Genomic DNA, 14,558 nt, shown 5'->3' on the forward strand with positions numbered 1-14,558 from the left:
AAATACGCTGCCGTACTTTATTGCATACTATCTTCAATATTTTTAAATGTTTTTTGAATACTTCGTGTAGCCTTTAGAACAATTTTTAATATTTAGATAATTTTTTTATGGAAGAATATTACATTGAAATGCAAGTGCACAAAAAGAGATTGTTTATTATGAATTAATGTTATAATTATATAAATATTAAATATTAAATTCACAATATGCAAGTATTTATTTGAATATTAAAATGAGAAACAATAATAATATGTTAATAATCGTTAATTATTATTGTATAATTCTTGCAAAAATATCTTCCAAAATTTTCAATATTGCTACAGCAAAAGTAAATCATAACATAACGACAGAATAGGTTAGATTAATAAATAATATTTAAAAATACAAATAATATCAACATACTTGATATTTGCACCGATATATAATTTCATTAACATATGTGAAATCGAAAATGTACATGTTATGATTACTATTAATAGCACTGCAATTATTATGCAGTTTTACTACCACTACAATTATTATTATTATCATTATTGATAACGCTAACTTTGTGCTCATTATAATACATAGAATATTAATAGAGAACAATTAATATATTGTTATACAAAGCAGACATTGATTTGAGCAGAGTATGTGTTTCATTGTTATTATTTCCTATACCATTATAACACATCTACTATTGTTTTACACATATTTGTGAAAATATTTTGCTTTTATATACTTTGACTAATTTCATTAATTTTAGTTTATTTTAGCAGATGATAAAAATTCGATGTAGTATTGGATAAAATATAGATGAAATAATTAATTTGCTCAAGTTCCAAAACAGATAAAGAACATTTAAAATTTTATTATAAATATTTTACTTATAGTAATTATTTTTATAAAATGTTTGTATAATATTATTTTATGTTTGTACATTATTAAAAGTTTATATATGACGTTGACGATTACGCCATAAAATAATAAGTCCTTGATGATCCGCTGATGCAAGAAGAGATTCATCATAATTAAAAGATAAAGCAATTGTTGGTGTTGCATGACCTTGAAGTCGATTAATTTTTGCTGCTTTGCTTTTCCTTGCTGAATCTAAGAGATGTATTGTACCATCCTCAGAACCAGTAGCTATTAAACATGTTTCCATTTGTGGGCAAAAAGTAGACCTCACAAAGTATTGTCTGGAGAGAATTAATGAATTACATTCCTTACAATTTTATAAATTCTAAATATTCATGCTTAATATTACTTTTTTACTTAATAATATTCAAACTGTAAATTACTTATGTTTTATTGGATATTTCGTCCACAGAGACAAAGAACCTTGACTATCAATAATATGATACAATAGTACTACATTACAAGCACTGCTCACTAAAAGTGCTGGCCATGGAGCATCTTTTGAAAGCCATGAACGCCAAGAAAGGCTACTTATCATTCCACCAGTTTCTTGTACTCTTTTTAATTTTGTTAATCGTCCTGAACCTGGTTCTAATTGAAATGACATGATAATTCCTCTATCGTTTCCAACCCATATCACCAAACCACCACTACCCTCACAAGTTAATGACAGAATCTGAAAACGTATTTTTGAAATGTAATCTTTTGTTTAAATTAAATTTTTTAATAAATAAATTGTTTATTTTTACATAAAGAAATTATGGAAAATTATTTTTTATACAAATTAGAATTTATTTATGATATAACAATATATAATTTGGGATTATTACATTGTGCAAAATCTTTCCACTTTGTAGTTAAAAAATTACTATAAGATATTTTCTTTCTAAATTAGAATTATTTGTTAATAATATAATACTTTATATTAGAATAAAATTAATATATAATTTCCTCAAAATATTTCTAAAAATTTAAAAAACCCTGAATAGTACAAAACTACCAATATTAAGTGTCTCATTATATAAATGTTTAAAATTTTGTATAAAATAATAATAAAAAGAAATGTTTTTACAAAACTTAATATCAAAAAAAAAAAGAAAAAAAAGAAAATAAAAAGAAACAGTGTTTTATTCTGAAAATATTACTAACTTTAAAACTAAGTAAAATGTAACTTTACAGTTTATCATCCTATTTTTAAATCTAATCACATAAGTATTATTATTAAGAGTTCAAAGAAACTAACTTTTCCACCAATTTTACAAGTACCACTGCGAGTATATATGCCAGTAGATATATTTAAAATTTGTACAAGTCCTTGAGAATTACCAGCAACAACTAAATTGTTATTTATAGGTATAAAGCCACAACATAAAACTTCTGCTCGTTGTTGATCATTAACCACCCGTAAACAAGTTGGATTGGTTTCTATATCCATAACATTCCAAAGTCTTATTGTACCATCCAAAGAAGATGAAACTATAAGATCATTGCTAATACTCCAGTCTAATGCAGTAACACCTTTTTTGTGACCTTCTAATAAAGCTATTACTTTTGGAGGAGTACTAATAGCATCACATATAGATAATAGTCCATCTAATGATGCACAACATAGCTTTGATCTATCATTATTTGCAAATTTAAGCATCATTACAGGTGCATTGTGTTGATCAAAAACATGATGCACTCCATCAAAAGCAAAACTCTCTGCAATTGATTTTCGTTGTATATTATAAAATTTTGTTTTAATTTCTGATTTTTCTTCTTCAGTTGTATAACTACTAAAACTATTTTGCTCCAAATTTTCACCATATCGTAGAAATAACAGTTTTGCCCTTAGTTTTAAATAATTTTCTCGAATTTTTGGATCTTTACTAAACTTTTCTTTTAACAGTTGATTTCTACGGCGAATATAAAGCATTCCTGTAATTATATCACTTTTGAACTTTACCATATATACTATATTTCACTATAAAACACATATACAAACCTAAAGTAGGTAATCTGTTTACCCGTTGTGCATTGTATTTAGCATCAAGAGCAAAGACTTGTTGATGCCACATAGTAATCATTCTATATATCATATAAATTTAATAATACAAATTATTGTTATATATTATTGTATTATTAACTAATTCAATAAACAAAATACTTATTAAAATTAAACACTGGGCGCGTAATAATAAATAATGACGTGTAACCTATTTAACAATTTTTCTTTGTAACAATATCTGATATTTAGAAAATATTTAAAAAATATTTTCATTCGTTACTCTTTTCTGTATTTTTCCTTCTTTTTTGGTTTATTCATAGCTTGGAGCAAAAGACACATTATGTTAACTTTTTGACTCTATGAACATTTATGATATGAAAAAAACTGTATCGACTAATACGTTTTTGTATATTCAAATTTCATATAAGCATATTTAATAAAAATTTAGTTAAATATACTATTCCTAAAAATATTAATTTGATTCGCTTTCATTCACTTTCATTCTTGGTTACAAAATACGTACTATATATATATATATTATATAAAAGCGTTATATAAATGTATATAAATTTTATTTATGTTTAATTTTATGAAATATATTTTCATTATATAAATATTTTCTAATTATTATACTGTCTTTTAGATAACGAAATAAAATAAATCGTCTATTTCGATGAAAAAATTGTTTTATTAAAATTAACATGTGAAATTTTTACTATACTATTATTTAATGTAACTAAAATTTTAATATAAGCATTTAAGTTTCATTAAGAAATAACTAATGAAGTAAATTGTGTAAATAATTGTTGATAATAATATTGTAATTTATAAATTTGCAAAAAACTAAACTGCTTCATTTAAATGTTATTTTGTTCAATGATATTCCAAATTTTATAAATCTGTAGAAGTTAACTACTTCATAAGGAATATTTTATTGTTTGATAGTTTGGAATCTCTGAGATTAATTAACTTTTATTCAAGCAATTCAAGGATTTAAAAAATTATATATCGTTTGGTATTGAATTAAAATATACACAGTGCATATATATGTATGTCACAGAGTTCTTTTTAATACATTTATTCTTAGATATTCATATTTATACACAATTATTTTTTAATAATTATATAATAGCAATAATGGCGCAATGCATTTTGCATTTTCATTCTATAAATTACTTGTCAAAAATACAAAAATTATTAACGTGTAATAATTGTTACAAAAACGAACTGCTTGATTAAAATTTTCAAGTTTCGTTTACATTTTTTCATTTTCTAGAATATTTTGCATTTTCCTCTATTTTTCATTATACATTACATTTAACATATTTGCCCCTAACTCATTTGAGCATACATATGGAGTGCGAAATATTAAAAAATATGCAGTGAAAAAAACAAAAACAAAGGTACTTAATTTTTCCGATTTTTATCAATCCCTTGATTAAGATGAATGTATTTCTATAAATATGCATATTTTTAATACGTAAGCATATTCCAAAGATGCTTTATACAAATTTATTAACTTATTAAAATGTTTATCTAACGAATATAAACGTTCTAAATATACTTTCGATTTTAGGTGATTGATATAAGTACTATAAAGTAAAGCTAAAGCAACTGAAAATAATTTTTCTTATATTTAAAAAATAAATGAAAGATTTACTTAAATACTAATTATCAAGTTTTAATTGAGTCATAAATTTGTAATAAATAATGTATTTTTAAAAGAAATTTCATTAAAATGTAATATAGATAATACATAAATTTGAATTTATTACATTCAAAACAAAATTAATTTTTAAGTTACTTTTCAAGTATTTAAATGATAACATATTTAGCAACCATTTAAAATCATATGTATATTTGTAAAGCTTTCTTTGTATAGCACAATATTTTAAAGTCATTAAGTCATTAGTGTTACACAGCAAAGTTTCGAAACATCCTATATAGCTAGGATGAACGAATAATCCATATCCGGGAATGAATTTATCGACAAAATCGATTATTTTTCTCGGTAATATATGGTTACAGATTTACATTTTCTTTGTTCTTCTAAAGAGAACTATTCTACACTTGGTCTCCCACGATTTTCAAATATATCCTATCCATATCGATGTTATTCAATTTTGTATATATTTATATATATGTATAATGCAATTGCTAACAAGATTTTACTTACAATTATTTAATTCTCTTTCATATGAGTGGTATTCGGAATAGTTTTACGGTAAAACGATTTATTTCAAAGTATTATACACATGCTAGGTCGTAAGGATTTCAACAGCACCTCGTGAAAATACTTTACTCATATCTTTGTTCGTTTACTTCTTAATGATAGGAATTACTTGTAATTATTGCTATCCACAATGCAAAAATGTAAAGTATGCTTTCTAAAATAAACTGTGTAATGTATTATGTTACTCCTTTTTGTCCGATTATTTTATAACTGTACAATATGTTCCTAATCAGCGTAAATAATATAACAGTATGAATATTGTTTTATCAGACGGAATCGACAATTACATTTTCCTTTTTATTATAATCTAATTAAAATGATACAGGTCATTGTGAATACTTATTAGCGGTACACTAACATCGACATTTGTTTTTTATTACATTTGAAAACTTATATTAATGTCAAATTAAAAAATGCAAATAGTGCAGGTTATTTTTGTTTAAATGAAATTTGTATAAAATATTTAACACAAACTTATTTAATACTCAATACTCAATAATTTGATCAACTAAAATTCATTTTTATTTACGTATTAACAAATATTACAGTTTTTAAGCAGATCCTAGAAATGAGTACGAATCAGAAGCGAAAAGTAAAAAAGAAATTGAAGAACTTACGACGTAGCCACATAAAATTATTATTTGGACTATACATTTTGTAAACATCAAATAGAATGTCATAGTATGTGTTTTGATTTTCTTCTATATCCGAAGAACTTCCTTACATAATAAATTTCAAAAATGTAGTTTTAAAGCTGGTATAACTATTCGATAATAATTATAAATTATTTGTTAACAAATTAATTTTTTAGTTGTTTTCAGATGTATTATATATAATACAATCATTGATCTAGAAATCATTTAAATCTCTTTGAAAACTAAGTTTGGAAAAGGTAAACAATACTCTGCAAACGAAAACTTTAAAATTGTTATTAAACTAAAGCATCAACTATTATTTTCTAGAAGATAAATTACATGGGTGATATAGAGTAATTAGTAAAAGTTAATATACGAATAAGGATAAGGTAATGTACGTTTTAGATAATACAACTTACAATATGAAAGGTTTGTAAAAAGTTATATGAGAAGTTTCTGCAAAAAGCAGATGGTTGAACTCTATTATTTGAATTTTATTCAAGGCACCACAAGAAAATTACTGAATTCTGTTTGTTTTTTTCTAGTACTTTGTGGCACTGTTTAATCTGCAACGCCGCTTTTATAAACATAAGATATATTAAATAAGTACCGCTTTTATTTTGAAATCAACGTTCTTTGAAAACATGGTGTGACGGTATCTTCTTTTTGGTTTAATAGCTTTTTGTTAATAAAATATAACGTTCATAAATTCTGGTAACTAAAAGAAATGCAAGGCGACCAAATCAAAAATATGTATATACGGGTGCGCGCAAGAATGCGAAACTAGTGCGATTATACATTCATTTTTAAATACCAAAAGTGACAACATTATGATTATAACTTTATATACCTGATGTTCCGTGGTTAAATACATACAATAATTGTAATTTACATAGTATAGTTTTACGTTTCATCACGAACGGGATGTTTTGTTTTCATGTAAAGAAGCACTTTAGATGTTAATGAGCCGAGATGCCTACATCATACAAAAAAACTATCACCCTTTGCAGTCGATGCAGTATATTCGCAATTGCACAGTAGTATACAGATAGGAGATCGGGAGTAAATTTAACAGTCAATTACTCTTCTAGATCATTTTTCCAGTATTTCACACGAGAGCTACTCACAAATCTTGATTTTCTTTTTTTATAGCGTTTCGACATACCACAATTAATTCTGTTCCTCTTCATCTTGACAAATATGTACGATTATTCGTTACACGTTATAAACGCTATAAATTTATTTGGCACGAGTGCGCCTTACATTTGGAAGAACTATGCAATTTTTTCATGCTGCATTTTATTTTTTTTTTCCTTTTACATATTACATTTTGCTTTAAGGAAATATATTTATACATATATATGTATATATATTGTATTATACACACCAAAATCTTTTCAATAATAGTAAAGAATTATAAGTAGGTTAACATGTCAGAAGATTTCTTTATAATTCGACTTAATATCTCAAGATATAAGAATACAGAAATTAATACAACTAATTAAAAAAAGTATGACATTTCTTCTATCTAATTAGTGTAAATTTATATGAAAAAGAAATATTACTACCCTGTTAAACATAAAATCTTTAAAAATTGCTTAATCCTTCCACATTTTAAGATTTATTTTATATTTTACATTAACTCGTGTCATACCAGAATAATATAGTTTCACCAAAAAAAATTGTCTCGTGTCCTTTATATCATTTGTGTCAATGTCCTTATTTCACACCACCGTGTTTCACAATGGCGAAATTGTAGTTTGTCTAAAATGGTGCATTTTTTACTTTTTTCCTCTCTTTTCCCTTGCGTAGTCCAACTTTTTAATTACTTCCAGTCCAGTAACTAGGACTGTAGCCAGGCTTTGCTTGGGCTTTATTTTGGGAACTTGTATTGGACCTTTGGCCTGTACTGCTACCACCATCTTGATGAAGTGGCTGATGCAACTGATGAGGCATAGTAGGAATAAACAAATGCGGCGTTCCATATGCACCAGGCAAACCAGCGTTTTGACTACCAGTAAGACTAAATGGCGGAGGAGTTGCTGAGTGAAAAGTTTGTTTGTCGTAGGACTAAAATAATATCAGAGTATTATTAATTTTTTCATTGAAAATAATAAACTTTTATTAAATCAATTTCATAAAAATACTTACATTCACTTTGCTAAGTGCTACATGACTTTTTGCGTACATCGTGGCGCTAATATCAGTTGCAGACGATCCACCAGTATTTGTATTTCCTGTAGATGTTCCTGTTTTACCAGTTTGTGTGCTTGTATAACTACTCCCTGCACCTTTGTATTCAGCAGAAGGACCAGCAGATGCTAATGCATCATAACTTGCACCAGCTCCATATCCAGATCCATAACTTCCTGGTTTAGCACTATATGCACCACTGTTTGTACCTGCATTACCAGCAGTCGCTATCTGCTACAGTAATTTTGATAAATAAAATATGAATTTTTGTTAGAATTACATCAAAGAGGAAATGAAAAATCGATTGTATAATTTGATCAACTTACAGGATAAATAGCAGGGGTTCCATATTGAAAGCCACCTGGCATTATTCCACCACTATATGCAAAATATGCATAGGTTGGAGGAAGTGTAGGATTCATCATTGGTTGTTGATGCTGTGTAGCAGTCTATAAATAATATAGATAAAGATATCGTTTGTATGCGATAAAAATTTATAATTTGATTTACTAAATACTTAAACTTTACCTGTTGTGACATAGTAGATGGAACTGGAGATGCATTACTGTCGTTTCTGGCGAACCTGGCATCACTAATACTGGTATAAGCTCCTTGTACACCTTGTACTCCTTGAACACCTTGTACACCGGAAAGTGCATCTCCTCGTCCCCCACCGAGGCTTGTAGCAGGGCCGGTTGTCTGATAGCCCAAGGCCGCGTCATAGTAACCAGTAGTTGGCTGCAGGTTAGTCAGGAAGGCCAAACACAAAACTACATGCATACACTGTGTACTCCAAATACAAGAAGGCTAACTAATATCTAAATCTACGCGTACTAGGTTTGGGGTAGATAACATGCGGTTTAGTTGTACCTATTTTAGATAAATTTCTTTTTATTTTCTTGAATTCTTTGATATAAAATTTATTATTTTTAATTTTTAATTTTTAAGAAAAATATTACTGTTTAAATGTAATTTTTTTTTCTTCAATATTAATAAACATAAAAATTCATTTCTTTGTAATAAAATTTCTAAAATAAGGTACAATTTAACCACTTGAAAATTATATTATATATTTTTATACAATTTCAAATACGTAACATTAGGTATAGAGCAAATAAAATCAATAATGAAGGAATATATATTATATTATATATGACATAATATATATATAGAAGCAATAGTTAGTTTGCGATCAAAACGGCTATTAATATTATAAATAAAACTTTATTTGATCTTTCTCGCGATTGATCGATTGATCGCAAACACTTTTACTTTTCTACTAAATAGTGTTTCAGAAATTAAAATGTTTTCAATGATTTATCTGATGCGAGACATCTCACTATAAAAAAATACAACAAACTTTTTGTGCCATCTTGAAGACGTGAATAAGATATTTATAATTTCTTATAAAGAAAAAAGAATATCAAAATAACGAGCAGCTACCAAGCATTAAAGAAATGATTACTTCAGCATTCTTTTTACTAGATAATCATGACATAAAATAGAATAGCACGCTCAGAGTAGTACACTCGAAATATTATCTTTTCCTTTTTAAACATGAATAATAATATTGTTTCAAGAAATACAATGCTTATAATTTTTGTTATATCATGTAAAATAAAATGATGTACCTTTTTAAGTGTACATTACTCTAACGAAGCATTTTATTGGAATCAAGTACAAACTACTTCTAACATTATTTTAAAAGTAAGTTGTACTTAAGTCAACAGATAAATAAATAGTGTAATTGAAAATAACTGACCATATGTGGTATTCTTTGTTGCATAAGTTGTAATTCCTCATAACTATACACTGGTTGCTGAAACGCATAAGGTACACCTTGACCCATAATATATTGGTGACTCAGCATTGGAGTCATACTACCAGCTGCACCACCACCTGTCATATTTCCAGTTCCACTACTCCCAGTTACTACACCACTTGATGTACTTTTCGGCACCGCTTTAAAAATTACATTATAAATGCTTATTTTTAATCTAAAAATAATCTAAAAGTAATCTACAATTCTTAAAGCATAAATTGTATTTACCATTAGAAGTTGTTACTTTAGTTTGTGAACTATTTATGGTCGTAGAGCTAAGACCTAATGTAGGTGCCGTTGTAGTTGCAAGAGAACTATTTGATGTCGTCGTATTACTATCGTATTGAGAATCTTTTGTTGTATTACTGTTCAATTTATGATTGTGAGATGCTGTTTGAGGTTGACTGGCATATGTGCCATATGCACTCGCATATACCTACAAATACAGTTCAATAACCTTTTACGTTTAAGTATCATTCAAGCTCATAAAACAATTCTTACAGATTGTGCTGCACTTTGGTAAGCTCCAGAAGTTTGAGTAATGGGTGAAGTAAATGTAGTGGCAGATGGCTGATAAGCTTGTGGAGTCGACTGAAATGAAGATGATCCTTGATATCCACTTGTTTGATAACCTGTACTGCTATTTGATACAGTATTCGTAGCTACAGATTGTGCTTGATACTGAGATGTTGTAGTAGGTACATATCCACTTGCAGATTGATACACCTATTTAATGAAAATATTTTGTATAATTAATATAAATTGTTTTAATAATATATCACGCAATAATTACCTGATTTGTAGTTGTTGGTTGATTATAGCCTGAAGTTACAGATGCAGATGCAGAAGGAGATGCTTGACTAAAGGTTGATGTATTAGATTGAGGAAATGATGATGAAGAATTGTAACTTGCTTGTGAAACAGTTGCTGTTGCAGAGTAACTATTAGCACTCGTGCCTGACGCAGTTTGAAAAGACGATTGAGCAGATTGAGCATTTGTAGAATATGCGTTATAAGTGTTTGGTGTTGCTGCGGGTGCTTGAAACGATGATTTTTGAGATTGGTAAGTTGTAGTTGTACCATAGGGTGGTGCATTTCCTGGTGAAACTTGTGACGTGAAATCTTGTTTAGTTATATCTAAAGTTTGTCCAGTACTGCTACCACGAGCAGTGAATGTTTGCGCGTTTATTGAATGTTCACTTGATACTGGTAAGTTGTCGCTATTCGATAACTGTAAGTAAATAATAGAAATGTTCAATAATTTTTAAAAACTAAAAAGTAGCAAGTACTTTTATTAATATGTAAATACAATAAAATAACCATTTGAGAAGTAGTGTTGAAAGGTGTTGTGGATGATGGTTGCGTTGTTTCGATGTCCAAAGAGCTATTTGTATTGGCAGTGTTTACAGTATTTGTAGTAGAAGACACATCTACACCAGCTATTGTATTACTTGCTGAATTGTATTTTTCATTTGCAGAACCATCAAGAGAGCTTGAATCGCTACCAAATTCAAGTGCTCCAAATTGAACATCAAGAAATCCAATGCCACTATTAACAGCATCTCCAGGCATTTCTACAGCACTAGATGGTATTTTTGATGGTGGTGGCACCCTCGGACGTTGCTTTGTCTGTCTTTGAGGCTAATATATTTAAAAAATATATAAAAAAAAATATAACACCCATATTTTAATTTATGTAATATATTATAAAATAAAAATAATTCCTATGTACATTATTTAGCTACCTGACTGGATATCGATGAGGAGAATGTAGACTGTCCAGCAGCTTTCAAATTTTCACTTGTTTGTTGAGTAAGTTGTGTTAAATATTGCGTCTGAGCAGCTGTTAATACTCCGCCACTCATAGCATTTGGTTGTTGCGATAGCTGCATTGTTGGTAAACTTAATACAGGTTGCTGCTGCTGAGTTTGTTGAATTAAGGTTTGTTGTTGTATTGATGGTATTTCTGATAATTTTGGTAATTCCTTATATATATAAAAGAAAAATATTTTGTATTACATATACTTAATAAAATTAGTATATAAAATAATGTTACATACTTCCTGTTGTAATAATGATAAATTTACATTCTGATTTGATTGCACTGTTTGTAAGTCCTGAGCTTTTGGTTCTTCTGTAGAAGATGTAGGTTCTGCTACAGAAGTGCTTGGCGTAAAAACTTTTGTATCTGCCAGTGAACCTGTATACTCTTCATTATCCCAGTCTTCTGTAGAATCCAAATTATTCCATGCATCTACCCACACATTTTTAGTGTGTGAAATAATAATTTCAATAATTTAAATATTAATAAACTACAATATATAAAAGAACTTACCCATCTTTGGTTCCTGTGTAACTTGTTGTTGCTCTTCGTTACCTGTCCATGTATCGATCGATCGATTAAAACTATGAGTCGACGAAGCAGATGATGGATCATTCCGATTGGCAAATGTTCGTGGACCAAGTCCCCTTGCTCCACCTCGCCCACCTCGGCCAGGTCTTCCAGGACCACCTCTACCCCTTCTATTACCACTGTAACTACCATCACGAACACCATCTTCCATATTTCTTTCATTCTCTTTGTTTTCTCGACCGCGCCCTAGATTAAAGTTTTTTTTTTAAATATATAATATATATTAATATAATTAAACAGCTAATATTTCCTTTAACATACATCCACGATTATCGTGATTAGCACGACTTCGCATACGCGGGGGACCACCTCCTCGTTGATTGCGCCTTTCATCCCAATCACCACCCTCATCTTGACCACCAGAAGTATCCATATTCTGTTTTGAACCACTTGGTTGACGAGGCTTCTTTTTTTTCACTTCCCATTCTGTTTTTACCCCTTCCAAAAGATCATTAACAGCACGATCCAAGTCTCCATCACTATCATGTAAAGCCATAACAACTTCATCTTCTGAACGTCTAGTCATATCCATGACTTGTTTTATACGCTCTTTCAAAATAGGATCTTCACCACTACCCATTCTAGTGTCAATGATTTGTGCATGCCGCATCTGAACAGTGTTTGGCTACAACGCCATAGTTTTTAATAAAGAGTTCTTTATGAAATTAATAAAATATATAAAAAAGCAGAAAATCTCTCTCATAATAATAATACAATAATAAGCTGTATTTACTGACCTGCATTTTTTCATGTTTTATTGAATCCGATGATTTAGTTTGATGATGATCTGATTTCCCATGTTGTTGTGATGATTTATTTTTGTTGGTGCTTCTCCCACCGGAGGACACCGATTTGTTGCTTGAACTCATTGCCAACTAAAATCCCACACACCTATATCACTCACTTATCACACTATATACACTCCCTATTTACAGTCTGTAACAGAAAAAATAATTAATTGCGTATAATCTAATATGACATGAAACTCAAATTAAATACATGGAAGTTAAATACTTCTATTATTTTAAACTTATTTTTATTAATTAATTAAAATATAAAAATTAGAAATATTGCAACATCTTGTCATAACATATAATATACTGTTATAACAAAAATACATATAATTTCCAAATTTTCACAAATATTTTAAGGAACATTTAATATTAAATATTTTAAAAGTTTATGTAATTAACTATGATAATGTTTGTATATGTAAATTAATCTCTTTTTATTTAAAATGTATAATAAAATGACATATTTGAAACAAAATTAATAATGCTTCACTAAGAAGTATTACATAAAACAAAATGATAAATTGATTATTGATTTTACTTTACAAAATATAATCTAAATTATTACATGTAAGATATGTTACAATTTAAAACATTTTTAATTTCAAAGAAAAAAGAACAAGATTTATTTACTAATAAACAAAAGTATAAAAACCAATAAAAAAGAATGATCTAATTAAACATATAATTACATGAATAAACAGAAACCAATTTAATTTTCCTTTTAATAGGAATAAATTAATAAAATTTACAATTAATTAAAGGAATGTCAATTTTACATAAAAAACAAAGATAAAATTATATGAAATACTAAATCATAAAAATTTTATATCTAATTAGATCTATAAACACGTAATGTAAATACATCAGTATATAAATCAATATTTATAAAAAGATATGAATATAAATTGTTTTCGTCAGATATTATAGAGATTGTATAATCATGATTATCTCACATAATACAGCTTATAATGAAATTATGGATATCAAAGAATTAATGACGAAATAAAATATATCTTATATAATTTTGTAGTTTTTAAAATATCCTTATTATCGAATGTACTAATAATTGTATCATAAATATACATTGAAAATAACCTAAATAAGAGAAACAATTGGTATTTAAATGTACTTGAATGATTACAAAACATGTTAAGAATGATATTAAATCACGATTTCGAAAATATACATTAAAAGATTTACAATAAGAAAATCGACATTACGTTTAAATAAACGTTAAGAAATACGGTTTTATCTCTATTTCTCGAACGGAGATGAAAAGGTTAGGGTTGACTAATAACGATAAATAGAAAATCAAACGATTTAACAAATATTTCTTAAAATAGTCACGTTTTTCCTAAAACGGTTGTCTAGAAGAAGAACGAATAACTAAGCGTCAGGGCGATATGTAGAATGATCTAAACCTTCTCCACAAATTTTGAGAATTTTCAAAAGAACATGTTCGATGCAAAAGATCAAATCCACCAAAAACATCGAAAAGATTTGTGAGTCTTTTTGCAACACAGAAGATTTCAAAAGACGATGTAGTAATAAAAAAAAAAAAAAAAAAAAAAAAAATTTTGA

General features: G+C 27.8%; 2 protein-coding genes across 8 annotated transcripts in view; both read right to left on the reverse strand.

Annotated features, from left to right (window-relative positions):
* Window positions 1-931: 931 nt before the first annotated feature.
* On the reverse strand, window positions 932-2,996 carry LOC108554394 (WD repeat-containing protein 13). Its single transcript, XM_017909654.1, has 4 exons — window positions 2,885-2,996; window positions 2,141-2,817; window positions 1,281-1,573; window positions 932-1,178 (listed from the first exon to the last, which is right to left on the reverse strand). Exons 1-4 carry the CDS (start codon window positions 2,976-2,978, stop codon window positions 932-934), a joined length of 1,311 nt encoding a protein of 436 aa, XP_017765143.1. The 5' UTR covers window positions 2,979-2,996.
* A 4,369-nt stretch (window positions 2,997-7,365) lies between these two features.
* lig (ubiquitin-associated protein-like lingerer) overlaps window positions 7,366-14,558 on the reverse strand; it is an 8,526-nt gene continuing 1,333 nt past the window's right edge. For 2 of the 7 annotated variants that reach the window (XM_017909680.1, XM_017909681.1), the window contains exons 2-15: window positions 12,921-13,119; window positions 12,445-12,808; window positions 12,106-12,369; window positions 11,831-12,024; window positions 11,516-11,755; window positions 11,091-11,411; window positions 10,564-11,001; window positions 10,272-10,496; window positions 9,999-10,206; window positions 9,711-9,910; window positions 8,477-8,686; window positions 8,275-8,397; window positions 7,907-8,182; window positions 7,366-7,825 (exon numbers count right to left, since the gene is read on the reverse strand). In XM_017909680.1, coding sequence (XP_017765169.1) covers window positions 7,577-7,825; window positions 7,907-8,182; window positions 8,275-8,397; window positions 8,477-8,686; window positions 9,711-9,910; window positions 9,999-10,206; window positions 10,272-10,496; window positions 10,564-11,001; window positions 11,091-11,411; window positions 11,516-11,755; window positions 11,831-12,024; window positions 12,106-12,369; window positions 12,445-12,808; window positions 12,921-13,052 — 3,444 coding nt within the window. In that variant the 5' untranslated portion in view covers window positions 13,053-13,119 and the 3' untranslated portion in view covers window positions 7,366-7,576. The remainder of the gene's footprint in view (window positions 7,826-7,906; window positions 8,183-8,274; window positions 8,398-8,476; window positions 8,687-9,710; window positions 9,911-9,998; window positions 10,207-10,271; window positions 10,497-10,563; window positions 11,002-11,090; window positions 11,412-11,515; window positions 11,756-11,830; window positions 12,025-12,105; window positions 12,370-12,444; window positions 12,809-12,920; window positions 13,120-14,558) is intronic. The other 5 variants (XM_017909684.1, XM_017909686.1, XM_017909687.1 and 2 more) reach the window with 5 other exon arrangements.

Source organism: Eufriesea mexicana, unplaced genomic scaffold, assembly GCF_001483705.2.
Source record: "Eufriesea mexicana isolate 0111107269 unplaced genomic scaffold, ASM148370v2 scaffold20249, whole genome shotgun sequence".
NCBI lineage: Eukaryota > Metazoa > Arthropoda > Insecta > Hymenoptera > Apidae > Eufriesea > Eufriesea mexicana.

Coding starts and splice junctions, on each gene's coding strand:
- LOC108554394 (XM_017909654.1), bottom strand. CDS start 2,978: ATGATATATAGAATGATTACTATGTGGCATCAACAAGTCTTTGCTCTT. Junction 2,818..2,884: donor AAACAGATTACCTACTTTAG/GTTTGTATATGT, acceptor ATATAATTACAG/GAATGCTTTATATTCGCCGT. Junction 1,179..1,280: donor AAATATCCAATAAAACATAA/GTAATTTACAGT, acceptor AATTCTCTCCAG/ACAATACTTTGTGAGGTCTA.